The sequence below is a fragment of the Saccopteryx leptura genome, chromosome 2, assembly GCF_036850995.1.
Source record: "Saccopteryx leptura isolate mSacLep1 chromosome 2, mSacLep1_pri_phased_curated, whole genome shotgun sequence".
NCBI classification, from domain to species: domain Eukaryota; kingdom Metazoa; phylum Chordata; class Mammalia; order Chiroptera; family Emballonuridae; genus Saccopteryx; species Saccopteryx leptura.
The window spans coordinates 130,997,480-131,012,080 of NC_089504.1; the positions used below are offsets into that span (position 1 = coordinate 130,997,480).

General features: G+C 42.7%; 1 protein-coding gene across 4 annotated transcripts in view; it reads right to left on the minus strand.

Moving 5' to 3' along the window:
- DIP2B (disco interacting protein 2 homolog B) overlaps positions 1 to 14,601 on the minus strand; it is a 304,374-nt gene that overhangs the window by 160,743 nt on the left and 129,030 nt on the right. For all 4 annotated transcript variants that reach the window (XM_066368716.1, XM_066368715.1, XM_066368713.1 and 1 more), the window contains exon 2: positions 3,694 to 3,765. In XM_066368716.1, coding sequence (XP_066224813.1) covers positions 3,694 to 3,765 — 72 coding nt within the window. The remainder of the gene's footprint in view (positions 1 to 3,693; positions 3,766 to 14,601) is intronic.

Sequence of the window (14,601 nt, forward strand, 5' to 3'; positions counted from 1 at the left end):
TTGCTTCTCATACGTGCCTTGGTTGGGGTGGGGGGATGGGCGGGGCTCAAGTCAGCAACCTTGGGGTTATATAGAGGATCCCACGCTTAAGCCAGCAGCCCTGAGCTCAAACTGATGACCTCAGGATTTCAAATCAGGGACCTCAGAGTTCTAGATCTATGCTCTATCCACTATGCAACCACCGGTCAGGCAGCAGGTCAACTTTTTCTCTATCTTTTCTTTTCTTTTCTTCTCTTTTCTTTTCTCTCTCTCTCTCTCTCTCTCTCTCTCTCTCTCTCGTGTGTGTGTGTGTGTGTGTGTGTGTGTGAGAGAGAGAGAGAGAGAGAGAGAGAGAGAGAGAGAGAGAGAGAGGGGGAGACTCTCAGTGCCCAGGCCCAACACTCATATGAGAGGGGACGAAAAAGAGAAGTGGGAGGAGCAGGAGAGAAGCAGATGGTATGTGTGCTGTGACCGGGGATCAAACCCAGGACATCCATACACCAGGCCAATGCTCTATCCACTTAGCCAACATGCCATGGCTTTTCTTTCTTTCTTTCTTTTTTTTTAAGAGAGAGAGAGAGAAAGAGTGACAGGAAGGGAGAGAGATGAGAAGCATCAACTCATAGTTGTGGTACTTTTAGTTGTTCATTGATTGCTTCTCATATGTACCTTGTCTGGGGGGGGGGGGCTCCAGCTGAGCTAGTGACCCCCTGCTCAAGCCAGTGACCTTGGGCTCAAGTCAGCAACAAATCCCAAGCTCAAGCTGACAACCACACACTCAAGCTGGTGAGCCCATGCTCAAAGCCAGTTGGTGTTTTGAACCTCAGCTTCCCAGGCTGATGTTCTATCCACTGTGCCACCACCGGTCAGGCTTTCCTTGGTTTTATTATTGCTTTTCAAATTCTTACAGATCCTGTAACCCTTACTGCCTGCAATGAGGATGGCCCACTCCCACTGCCCTATTCTTTGTGTCACTGGATGACAGTACATGGTTTCTGAAAAGGGAGAAGGGGGTGGGGTTTAAGGTACAGGTGGGAGGTCTACCCTTGGATAAGCAGGACAGAGTACCTTTTTAACCAAAAGGAAGAAGGTTTTAAACAGGATGGGCACAGGCGTGGCAAATGTGAAGTTGGGTAACAGGAAGCTGAAGTAATACCATCAAAGGGGATCTATTTCGCCCATGAGGTTATCTTCAAGACCATTCCTACAGTGAGATGGCTGTATCACATTCTCTTGGCATACAGCAATTAACATCTGATTTGTCACATCCATACTCACTAGGCAACCTCCTATTTGAGATCCTACTTCCCACTGGGTAAGAATGTGCTGACCACACAGATTTGAGTATGTCTCAGTGTTTTCTCATAGTAAATTGATAACTGGTTCTATGTAGCCTGACTATAGATATTAGACAAATCACAGTCCTTAATAGTTAGATTTCTTACTGAGTTATTTTCTTAGAATCTAATTGCTTTTACATAAAGTGACTAAAGTAACTCTCTGGGACTACTGAGCCATGGATCAGAGCCACAATTCATCAACCAATCAGACTGTTCCCCTTCTCTGTCAGCAAAAGCTGGCTTTTGTTAGCTGTTACTGGCCCAATTTCTACCTCTTCTTTCTGAATTCATTTCTATATCCATCTGTTTAATTAAGATATTTTAAATTGGCTGTCACTGCATTGGCTTACTAGTTGTTGTGAGGTTTTTTTGACAGAGACAGACAGAGGAACAGATAGGGACAGACAGGAAGGGAGAGAGATGAGAAGCATCAATTCTTCAGTGCAGCTCCTTAGTTGTTCAGTGATTGCTTTCTCATATGTGCCTTGACGGGGGGGGGGGGGGGGGGGGAAGAGGGGGGTTGTTACAGCAGAGCGAGTAACCCCTTGCTCAAGCCAGCAACCTTGGGCTTCAAGCCAGTGACCTTTGGGCTTAAGCCAGCAACCATGGGGTCATGTCTATGATCCCACAGTCGAGCTGGTGAGCTGGTGCTCAAACTGGATAAGCCCACGCACAAGCTGGAGACCTCGAGGTTTTGAATCTGAGTCCTCGGCATCCCAGTCGTCGCTTTATCCATTGCGCCACTGCCTGGTCAGGTGACCTACTAGTTTTTAATAAGGAGGATTTTCCAAGAAGAATGAAGGAAATAAAACCAAGACCTCAGTGAAATTTATTGGTATATCACCATTATTCATTTACTTATTCCATTATTTCTTCAACAATATTTATAGACTATCTGCCCTGCTCAAGGCCAAAAATATTAGAACTGTGGGGATACATTCTCAGGTATTTGTGATCCAAAAATTGAAAGGAATTAGCTCCACAAAGAACAGACTTCTTGAAATGGACTCTGATTGCAAAGGGGAAATTAGAATTTTTTTTAAATTCCTTATGGTAAAAGTGATTAAAGCAGAAATAAGCTATCAAAGGAAATCCTGAAATCTAAGTAACTTTAAAAATATGATGACTAAAAGACAGATGCCTTGCCTGGAAGCAAAGGTTACAGTAACCCCTCTGGAATTAAGCACAAAAAGTGACTCAGAACTTTATGATGTATAAAGAACATGCTGGTCTCTTTACAAAAGAAAGAAATCAAGCTATGAATTAATTTTTTTTTTTTTTTACAGAGACAGAGAGAGAGTCAGACAGGGACAGACAGACAGAAACGGAGAGATGAGAAGCATCAACCATTAGTTTTTCGTTGAGCATTGCTACACCTTAGTTGCTCATCGATTGCTTTCCCATATGTGCCTTGACCGCAGGCCTTCAGCAGACCCAGCAACCCCTTGCTGGAGCCAGCAACCTGGCCCAAGCTGGTGAACTTTTTGCTCAAACCAGATGAGCCCATGCTTAAGCTGGTGAGCTCGGGGTCTCGAACCTGGGTCCTCCACATCTCAGTCCGACGTTCTATCCACTGCGCCACTGCCTGGTCAGGCCAGGCTATGAGTTAATTTAAAAATTCATTTAGGGTTCTTACCCCCAACTCTTCAGGTACTCCAGTCATTGAGTTGCTTGTGATACTGAATCTGTTCTTCATATCTTTGCTCCCCTCGCTCCCCTCCACCACAGTCTGTACTCAGGCATAAATAAGGTGCAGTTTTTCCATGATCTGAAATTTTCTGCCATTGAAGTATATCAGCTATGCACAGACACACTATCACCCAAGCTCTGTGTAAATGATTTAATGACCTTGAGTATTTTAAAAGTGCCTAGCACACAGCGAATACTCAGTTAAGATTCATTTCCTCGAAGCGCCCATTTGCTTCTCCACCCCCCCCCCTTCCTCTCTGTCTCTCTCTCCCCCTCCCGCAGCCAAGGCTCCATTGGAGCAAAGATGGCCAGGGCGCTGGGGATGGCTCCTTGGCCTCTGCCCCAGGCGCTAGAGTGGCTCTGGTCGTGGCAGAGCGACGCCCCGAAGGGGCAGAGCATCGCCCCCTGGTGGGCAGAGCGTCGCCCCTGGTGGGTGTGCCGGGTGGATCCCGGTCGGGCGCATGCGGGAGTCTGTCTGACTGTCTCTCCCCGTTTCCAGCTTCAGAAAAATACAAAAAAAAAAAAAAAAAAAAGATTCATTTCCTCCTTCTTTCCTTCCATTTTTTCTCTTGCCTGGTGAGGAAGGGAGGAAAAAACAGGAACCAACAAAAGACAAATCTCTTGTAAAATAGCATTCTTTGGCATAAAAATACTGAAAAGGTTTAAACCACTTCTCATTGCCTACCTTGTATCTGTGGGATGTAAGGAGACAGGAGTTTTGACCTTTTCTTTTCATATCCCTTCTGTGTGATGTCCCCTAAAATAGCAAAAAACAGAAACACATTACGCTGTGCTTATTCACTGTAAAAATAAAATTAATTACAGAGTATTACAGAATTACCACATAGAGAGTAGGAAAAAAATGTATAGTTCTTTGCCAGGGATTTTGCTATTTGTGATTTCCCAGAGGTTTGGAGCTGACTGTGGAAAATGGTAGGGTTCGTCCTTATGCAAGTCTAGTCCAGCAATATGCTGTATACTATCTCAGAGGTTCCTAAGTTCCTGGGTCCCCTCGTTTCGTTGGTATTTAAGATATACCAAAATGGAATGCTGCAAGGCTGGCATTTTTTTTTATCTCTCCAAAGTTTCAGTTTGACCAAATAAATGCAATCGATTTCAGAAGTATTCAATTTTATTGCTATATAGATCCACATAAAATAAAAAATCTAGTTAAGGAGAGAAGTCATGGTTCAGGCATTGGAATGACATATTTGAAAGGCCCTTCTGCACCTTGGTAACTGTATGGGAACCTGGGGCTGGAACTTCCACATCCTCTCCCCTCGGTTCATTGGTCTGTATTATGTATATACATGTATGTCTTTTTCACAAGGTTAAATTTTAAAAAGTATACATGAAGCACATAAAAAGTACATATACAATAAATGCAATAAGAATGAGCTGATTAACAGAGGAGAAAATGTGTGATTAAAGTATCAAGAAATTGCTAGGTACTACAGAAAAGGTAGCAAAGGAATGGTAGAAAGCAGGGTTAAAGGAATAGGAAGTGCAGGAGAACAAGAGGACATTCAGGGAAAATGAGTAATTCAAAACTGGGGAAATAAATATATGTGGTGAAGTGACATAAAAGAGCATTGTTTTCCAGAAAAGAATATTTTTTAGTCAGAGAAAACTTTATTTAAAAGTCAATACTGTCTGATCAGTAGTGGTGCAGTGGATAGAGCATTGACTTGGGACGCTGAGGACTCAGGTTCAAAACCCTAAGGTCACCAGCTTGAGTGATAAGTCACTGGCTTGAGTGTGGGATTATGAACATAATACCATGGTCACTGGCTTGAGCAAGGAGTCACTGGCTCGGTGGAGCCCCCCCATCAAGGCATGTATGAGAAGCAATCAATGAACAACTAAAGTGACACAACTATGAATTGATGCTTCTCACCTCTCTCCCTTCCTGTCTCTGTCTCGCTAAAAAATAAATTAAAATAAAGTCAAAAGTTAGCCTTGGCCAGGGAGCTCAGTTGGTTAAAGCATCATTCCGATATACCAAGGTTGCAGGTACATTCCCTGGTCAGGGTACACACAAGAAGCAAGCAGTGAACACACAACTAACTGGAACTACAAATCAATATTTCTTTTTCTCTCTCTAAAAATTAAACAAAACAAAAACACCCAAAAGTTTTTTTTTTAAGTCAAAATTTAATATAGCCAGATTGGTGGTGGCACAGTGGATAGAACATCTACCTGGGATGCTGAGGACCCAGGTTCAAAACCTCGAGATCTGCCGTCTTAAGCATGGCATTAAGCCGTCTCATCTGGCTTGAATGCAGGCTCACCAGCTTGAGCGCAGAGTCGCTGACTTGAGCATGGGATCACAGACATGACCCCATGGTCACTGGCTTGAGCAAAGGGTCATTCACTCTGCTGTAGCCCCCCACCCCTGGTCAAGGCACATATGAGAAAGCAGTCAATGAGCAAGTGTCACAACAAAGAATTGATGCTTCTCACCTCTCTCCCTTCCTGTCTCTCTCCCGCAAAAAAAAAGAAAGAAAAATTTAGCATAAAAAGTGATTTATATTTTCAAATTTAGAACATTTAGCTATTAAGTAGTCAATTTGGAGGGCATATTTTGATGGACACATATTTCAAATCAAAAGCAATGAGTATCAGCATCTGCCTGGTGGAGTAGATGGTGGAGAGGGGGCAGGCTCGCTGATGGGCTTATTCAGAGGAAGGAGTAACACTCACAGATCCCAGAGGGCAGCAAGCTCACTCTTCCTGAAGAGAATGGGACCAAGGGTAGAAGCCAGAGAGATTAGCTGCCTCAATGCTACTACAGTGATCTGGGCAACTTAGTAATAGCTTAAATTAAAGACAGTGGTCTTTAATTAGAAGGGATGAAAAGTGAATGGACTAAGAGAGACAATATATGTGGTGAGGTGACATAATTGGGAGGAAGACCAAATAGGATTTGATAAAAGGCTGGATGTTGGGTAGAGAAGACAATTTCTGGCTTGAGCAACCAGGCAGATGGTGCTATTCTCTGACAGAGAAATACAGAAACAAGTGTCACATTTGCTGGATCGAAGTAGATGAGATTTGAGCTTAGGAAAAGCCTGAGACCCACAAGAGAAGATCTAATTAACAGTTGGATAGATGGATCTAGAACTCAGGAAAGAGCTATAGCTTTGAGATCATCAGAATATAGCTGGAAAATAAACTGATGCAATCTCTTAAGAGTAATTTGGCAATTTCTTTTTTTTTTCTTTTTTTGTTTTTTTCTGAAGTTGGAAACGGGGAGGCAGTCAGACAGACTCCTGCATGCGCCCAACCGGGATCAACCTGGCACGCCCACCAGGGGGCGATGCTCTGCCCATCTGGGGCTTTGCTCTGTTGCAACCAGAGCCATTCTAGCACCTGAGGCAGAGGCCACAGAGCCATCCTCAGCGTCCAGGCCAACTTTGCTCCAATGGAGCCTCAGCTGTGGGAGGAGAAGAGAGAGACAGAGAGGAAGGAAAGGGGGAGGGGTGGAGAAGCAGATGGGCACTTCTCCTGTGTGCCCTGGCCGAGGATCGAACCCGGGATTCCAGCACACCAGGCCAACACTCTACCATTGAGCCAACCGGCCAGGGCCGGCAATTTCTATCAAAATTGTGATTCAACAACTACACTTCTAGAAATTTATTACATGGTAACATTCACATAGGTACACAAATCAATCTAAGAATATTCCCTCACCCATTCTTTGTAACAACAAAAAACTGAAGGGACTCTAGATGCTTACATTATAAACCATCTACAGTGTGTCCGTAAAGTCATGATGCACTTTTGACCAGTCACAGGAAAGTGACAAAAGACAATAGAAATGTGAAATCTGCACCAAATAAAATCCTCCCAGTTTCTGTAGGATGATGTGGCAGCATGTGCGCATGCGCAGATGATGACATAACACCGTGTATATAGAGGAGCAGCCCACGGCCATGCCAGTCAAGATGTGGACGGTACAGAGTAAAGTTCAGTGTGTTCTGTGGCTCGCTAAATTCAAATCCGTGACCAAAGTGCAAAGTGAATGTTGGTGCGTTTATAATGAAGCGCCACCACATAGGAATAACATTATTCAGTGGGATAAGCAGTTGAAGGAAACCGGCAGTTTGGTGGAGAAACCCCGTTCTGGTAGGCCATCAGTCAGTGACCAGTCTGTAGAGCAGGGGTCCCCAAACTTTTTACACAGGGGGCCAGTTCACTGTCCCTCAGACCGTTGGAGGGCCATACTATAAAAAAAACAACTATGAACGAATCCCTATGCACACTGCACATATCTTATTTTAAAGTAAAAAAAACAAAACGGGAACAAATACAATATTTAAAATAAAGAACAAGTAAATTTAAATCAACAAACTGACCAGTATTTCAATGGGAACTATGCTCCTCTCACTGACCACCAATGAAAGAGGTGCCCCTTCCGGAAGTGCAGCGGGGCCGGATAAATGGCCTCGGGGGGCCGCATGTGGCCCGCGGGCCGTAGTTTGGGGACCCCTGCTGTAGAGGCTATACAGGATAGCTACCTAAGGAGCCCTAAAAAATCTGTGTGTGAGCCCACATCGAAGTGCACTGAATAGGTATGAAACTGGGAGAGTTTTCCTTTTATTTGGTGCAGACTTCACATTTCTACCGTCTTTTGTTGCTTTCCTGTGACCGGTCAAAAGTGCACCATGACTTTACAGACACACTGTATATCATGATTTTTAGCAAGTGTGACTCTATTTACGAGACAACTCACAAAATCTGGAGACATTTTTGCCACAACTGGAGGAAGGGGTGTTACTAGCATCTAAGGGATAGAGGCCAAGGATGCTGCAAAACATCCTACAATGCACAGGACAGCCCCATAACAATGAATTATCCAGTATAAAACTTTGACAGTGCTGAGAATGAGAAACTCTAACGTACATAATAATATTCAGGTATTTCAAATGTATTGTGGCACAGAACAGTAGGTATAATAAGTACTTTTGTAAAAGAAATAGTAACAAATACATTTACATACATATAGAAAATAGCCTAGAAGGCTATATATATACTAAATGTCTATTCTTGGGAAGATTTCACTTGTTCTATATAAGAGTCTGATTTAAAAAACAAATATGAGCCCTGGCCAGGTGCCTCAGTTGGTTAGAGCACCATCTCAATAAGCCAAGGATACACCAAGATTGCGTGTTTGATCCCCAGGTTAGAGCACATGCAAGAGTCAACCAATGAATGCATGGATAGGTGAAACAACAAGTCAATGTTTCTCTCTCTTCCCCTTCCTCTCTCTCTAAAGTCAATTTAAATTGTTTTTAAAATAAAAAATACAAAAATAAAAAACAAGCCTGAATGATTTGTATAATTTCAAAAATACTTCTTTAAGAATGAATGGTTCTGTAAATATATATCTGTTCACAAGATAAGATGGTCACAGTATGTAACAGGAAAAAACAGTTAATATAGTTTATTCTATTTTTGGAGTAACAATATTTTTATGCAGATACATATGCATAGAAAATAATCTAAATTTTTATTCACCAAAATATAAACAGTGGTTAGCTATAGATTGTAAGACTTTGGGTTAGTTTTAGCTTTTTTTTCCTTTTTGCTTGCCTGTATTTTCTAATTTTTCTACACTAAACATCCATTATCTCAAGAAACAATAAATATTTTAAAGCTACAATCATGACAACTCATTAGGTGGTACAAATTTAATCACAATGGCCCTTCATCTGTTTCTCTAGTGAAATAAGAGAAACCCATTTTTTCAAATAGAAACAAACCTTGTCATATTAGTAAACTACATCCATCTGTTCATTAAGATATTTTAAATTGGCTGTTACTACATTGACCTACTAGTTTTGTAAGGAGGAGTTTCCAAGAATAATGCAGGAAATAAAGAACCTCACTGAAATGTGTTGGCATATTGCCATTATTCATTTATTTATTCCATTAGTCATCCCACAAATATTTACAGACTATATATCTTATCCAAGCCTTGATTTTAGAAACGCAGTAAGCACAATGCTCCAACAATATACACAACTGACAAGAGATGTGGGAAGCCTACCAAGACCACATTCTTAGAAATAGGAAATCATTGTAAAAGAAATGAAGAAGCATTCTTCTGTCCCTTCCCCATTCATAACCTCTCCTACCTCTACCTCTCACCCCCCTTAGAGGACACAAAGACCACTTCTGCTGGCGCAGAACACATTTGATAAAGTGAAAGCCTTTTAAAAAGCTTTCTTCAGTGCTTAGAGTCTCAATCATTCATTGTCAGTAAATGATGGTGGGACAAACTGTTCGATCTGGTATCTTTTTTTTTTTCCTACAAGGACAGAGGGAGAGTCAGAGACAGGGATAGATAGGGACAAACAGGAAGGGAGAGATGAGAAACATCAATTCTTTGTTGCAGCTCCTTAGTTGTTCATGGATTGCTTTCTCATATGTGCCTTGACCGCGGGGCCTTCAGCAGACCGAGTAACCCCTTGCTCAAGCCAGCGACCTAGGTCCAAGCTGGTGAGCTTTTTTTTTTGCTCAAGCCAGATGAGCCCATGCTCAAGCTGGTGACCTCGGGGTCTCGAACCTGGGTCCTCTGCATCCCAGTCCAACACTCTATCCACTGCGCCACCACCTGGTCAGGCTAGACCTGGTATCTTAAAAATTAATCAACTATCTCAGGTTTTAAAAAGTCCATCAAGAGGGTCTAATTTAGCCATGCCGATTAGTTCCGTTAAATTCATAAATGAGCAAAGACATTAAGAAGACCTAGGAGAAGATGAACTGCAATGAGAATGTGAGCACTATGATGACAAGCCATACATTAAATTAAAAATGCCCTCCCCCTTTTCTTTCTTTTCGTTTTGTTTTTTCTTAAGTGAGAAGCCTAGAGACAGAGAGACAGACTCCCACCTGCATGCGCCCGGACCAGAATCCACTAGGCAAGCCCCCTATGGGGCGATGCTCTGCCCATCTGGGGCCGTTCCTCCATTGCTCAGCAACTGAGCTATTTCAGCACCTGAGGTGAGGCCATGGAGCCATCCTCAGTGCCTGGGGCCAACTTGCTCCAACTGAGCCATGACTGCAGGAGGGAAAAAGAGAGATAGAGAGAAGGGAGAGAGGAATGGGTGGAGAAGCAGGTGGTCACTTCTTCTGTGTGCCCCAACCAGGAATTGAACCCGAGACAGCCACAAGCTGGGCCGATGCTCTACCACTGAGCCAACTGGCCAGGGTGTCCTCCCCCTTTTCTTTAACTACAAGGGCCTGCTCAAAAGTCACCTCCTCATTGATGCCTGCCACCACTTGTTAGTCATTTCTTCCTGGTGCCCCTACAATTCTGCACACTTCTGTGATACGCTTAGCATAGCACCAGTATTCTAATCATTTGTTGACACATCTGTGTCCCTACTAAACTGTGTACTTGAGGGCAGGGATTGAGTCTTGTTCATCTCTGTAGCCCGCCCACAGCCTGGTACAATAGGCACTTGTTGAATGAGAAACTGAATGAATTAATAAAATGGAGGCAGTGAAAGAACAATAAATCAAAGAGACATGTGTATTTGGGTGGAAAAGTAGGAATGGGAGAAAAAGAGGTCTTTACGCTAGCAGGAGCTGGAAGGCTCAGGGAGAGAGATTCAGTGAAATCAAGAGTTTACTGAAACTTGACAGCTAGACCTTAAAAGTGGCTAGAAAAGCAAAACTTGGCCTGCCTGAAGAGAGAAACAGTACATAAATCACTGGACACTGGACACTAAAAGCTGAAGGAACTCCACCTGGTATTGATGTTCCTTTAGCTAGAGAGCAAGACCAGACAGAAGGAATTCAGTTATCCCACATAACTGAATTTGCTATTCTGCATTTCTGTCATTGTCCAGGTATAGTTGGAGCTCTTACCATTCTCACCACTAAAGCAATAATTTCTAAACTTGCACAATTTTTAAGAATCACTTCTTCAGCCTGACCAGGCAGTGGCGCAATGGATAGAGCGTCAGACTGGGATGCGGAGGACCTAGGTTCCAGACCCCGATGTCGCCAGCTTGAGCGCGGGCTCATCTGGTTTGAACAAAGCTCACCAGCTTGGACCCAAAGTCACTGGATTGAGCAAGGGGTTACTCGGTCTGCTGTAGCCCCACAATCAAGGTACATATGAGAAAGCAATCGATGAACAACTAAGGTGTCCCAACAAAAAACTAATGATTGATGCTTCTCGTCTCTCCGTTCCTATCTGTCTGTCCCTATCTATCCTTCTCTCTGACTTTCTGTCTCTGAAAAAAATTTTAAAAAATAATAATAAAGTCTAAAAGAATTTAATTTAAAAAAAAAGAGAGAATCACTTCTTCTTCCTTCTCCTTTTTTTTCTTTTTTAAAAATCACTTTTTTTTTGAGTGAGCGAAAGAGAGGGACGGACAGGGACAGACAGGCGGAAGGGAGAGAGATGAGAAGCATCAGTCATTCATTGTGGCACCTTAGTAGTTCACTGATGGCCTTCTCAAATGTGCCTTGACCGGGGTCTCCAGACAGGGGGCAGAGCGAGTGACCCCTTACTCAAGCCAGCAACCATGTCATCATGTCTATGATCCCACGCTCAAACTGGTGAGCCCACGCTCAAGCCGGTGACCTCAGGATTTCAAACCTGGGTCCTCAGCATCCTAATCTGAAGCTCTCTATCCACTGCGCCACTGCCTGGTCAGGTGGGATCAATTCTTAAAATACAAATTCCCACGCCTCTCTCATGAAGATTCTGATTCTGGATTAAGGCCCAAATACCTGTATTTCCAACAAATGCCTTGTAATTAGTCTTACAAATCGGGCAAGTTTGGAAATTGCTGCAGTAAAGAATCATGTCTGGATTGTGCTGGGTGGTTCTGATGACTTAAAGTGAAGAGGGTAGAGAGAGGGGAGGGGAAGAGTGCTGTCTCAGTGATACAGCCTCAGGGAAGAGCACTGAACCGGGAGCTCACAGACACTAAGTCAGCCACAGGCAGTCTTACTCAGAACAGATTTTTTTGCCATCTGGCATATAAAATAAAAAGGAGTGCCATAACTATACCAGTATAAAATTTGCATTAAGATGGCATAGACTGGAGTTAAACCTGTTGTTCAGGTTTTTTGAGAACTAAACAAATCAAGGGGGCATTAGCCTTCCCCTCCCACTAAGGCAACACATTTCTCTACCCACATGCACACTTAGAAGAGGAGCCACTTCCAGGGGTCTGCAGCACCTGGCAGGTGTGGCGGTGCCTAGCCTGATAAGAAGATACCGGCCCAGACAACCAAGAGATCATCTAAGACTGTCTAGGTGCCTCAGCACTACTACAATCTTGAATAGCCAATACCAGACACATGGAGAGACACATGTGCGAGGCAGAAGAGAAAGGAAATATGTTCCCAATATCTCTCCTCACCACCTGGGACAATGAAAGTGACCTAGGACAGGTTATCTCACAAGTCATCTTCAAGCAGACAGACAGAAGGGGCTGAGAGGACGTATGTCTGAGCCTGCCAGCCAACCAAAGCCTCTTAAAGGTCAGCGGGGACAGGAGAAACAGTCTTTATAAATCAGTCAGCCATAGAGTGTGTTTACTTGAGGAGGCAGCACCGAAGACTTCAGAGCCTGAGCTTAACAGACCCACTTCTGGAGCACAGCCTTGACTTTGTGGCTGAATCTAGACAAGTTTCACTTGACCTCTTGATAAGTCTCAGTTTCTGGGTCTGTAAAATGGGGAGTGATAATATTTACCTTGCAAAGTATTTATTGTGAATCAAAGAACTTAGTATAGAATTTGGACTACAGAAAGTACCAATATCAACAAACTTTTACTGAAAGCCTACTGAATCCTACCTAGGTTGGGGGAGGGGTCAGCAACTGTGTCCCAAAGAAAGAACAGGAAGGCAAACAAGCATTACGCAATACTAATACTCTATAAGTGCCACAGGAGAGGTGCACACCAAATGCAGGGTGGGACCCAGAGGAGGCACCATGATCTCTGCCCAAGTAGGGAAAGAAAAGCTTTAGAAAGCAGGTGACATTTTAGTTTTGGTCTGGCCTTTCATTCTAATATCAGAAATATGACATAAATTCCTAATGATGAAATCACTTAGTGGTTTACTGATTTTTCTCTGCTGCTGACTAGCTCTGTATGGCTATGACTCCGATTGGTAGTTTCTTTAGGATTCTTATCTGATAGACAGAAATAGGGTGATACTAAGTAATTTTCATAGATGACCTTGTACAGCACCCTGAACAATTAGGTGCTAAGTAAACACAGGGTTTGGGAAATTCTGAAGGGTCACCAGATTCTATGGCTATATAAACTTGACAGACAGCAAGAATTACAGCTCCAGCCATAAATTCTTTCTGCTCCAATTGAAATAAAAAGGTACATGCTATTGCCACCCTGCCTCAACATCACACCTGTTTAGTCAGAGGTGCAATGGCTGGGGGGATTTGGGGGAACCCATGAAACATATTTTTGAGCACTGAATGAATGACATGCAGTGTTAAGCAAAGATGAATAAAACAGTATTTTTGTCTTCAAGAAGTTCCTAGTCTAAACAAATAATTACAATAAAAGCTACAAGTGCTACACTAGAGATTATATACAAAGTTCTATGAGAATACAAAAGAAATAATGATAATGCTCAAAAAAAAAAGTGAACAGTCATCAAGGACTTAACTATGGATCAATCTGTTCCAAGGGCCTCACAACAGCCCTATAGGGGTCATAATTCCCATTTTATAGGTGAGGCTAGGGAGGCATAGGAATTTGAAGCTCCTTGCCACAGCCATACCTAATAAGTGCTGAGATCAGGATTTGTACTGAGGCAGACCTGGCTCCAGGGCCCTTCCTCTTGAACACTACCCAATATTCATTTTCAGAGATGTGCTCCAAATTCAACTTCAAGACTGAGATAACTTTACAAAGTTGCTCTTAGGTTGAGTCTTGAAGGATGACGTCAGGAGAGACAGACACTGAGGGTAAAGACAGTTTCTGCAGAAGAGAGTGGCATGCTTGGAGTGAGAGGATATAAAAGCTGCAAATTCAATCACTAATAAACAGGACAATTAGCCCTAATGCTGCTCTAGGAGGTGCTGCCAAATGGAAGAACTCCACCATTTGTGCCTCAACATGGATTCAGACACTTGAAATTTTGGGCTATTTATCTCATATATCATTGATTTAGATCCCTCTTTTCTCTTCATTAAACGTCTCTATACAACACAACCATTGCTCTAACTTTCAAAATATCCATTAATTTTACTTATCTAAAAATCCTCTTCAATAAACATAAGATACTATCTGTACAAAAGAAGAAACAGATGTAAAAAGGAAAATGTCTTTCTTACAGATACACAGCTAGACTATAATTCTGGGTCTCTGGCATTCTCTTATTGTGCTTTGTCCATTGTTTATTTGTAAATGGCCCCCAAATTATATGCAATAAAAATATAAAACTAACCTACTGTTCATAAAATGAACACCATGGATTAAACAATTTCTATGACTCACTCCAAAAGATAGATGACTTTTTTTTCTTTTGATGACTTTCCCGAAGACATTAAAAATCCCACCCCCAGCCTGTTGGATGGTGCCTCAGTGGATAGTGT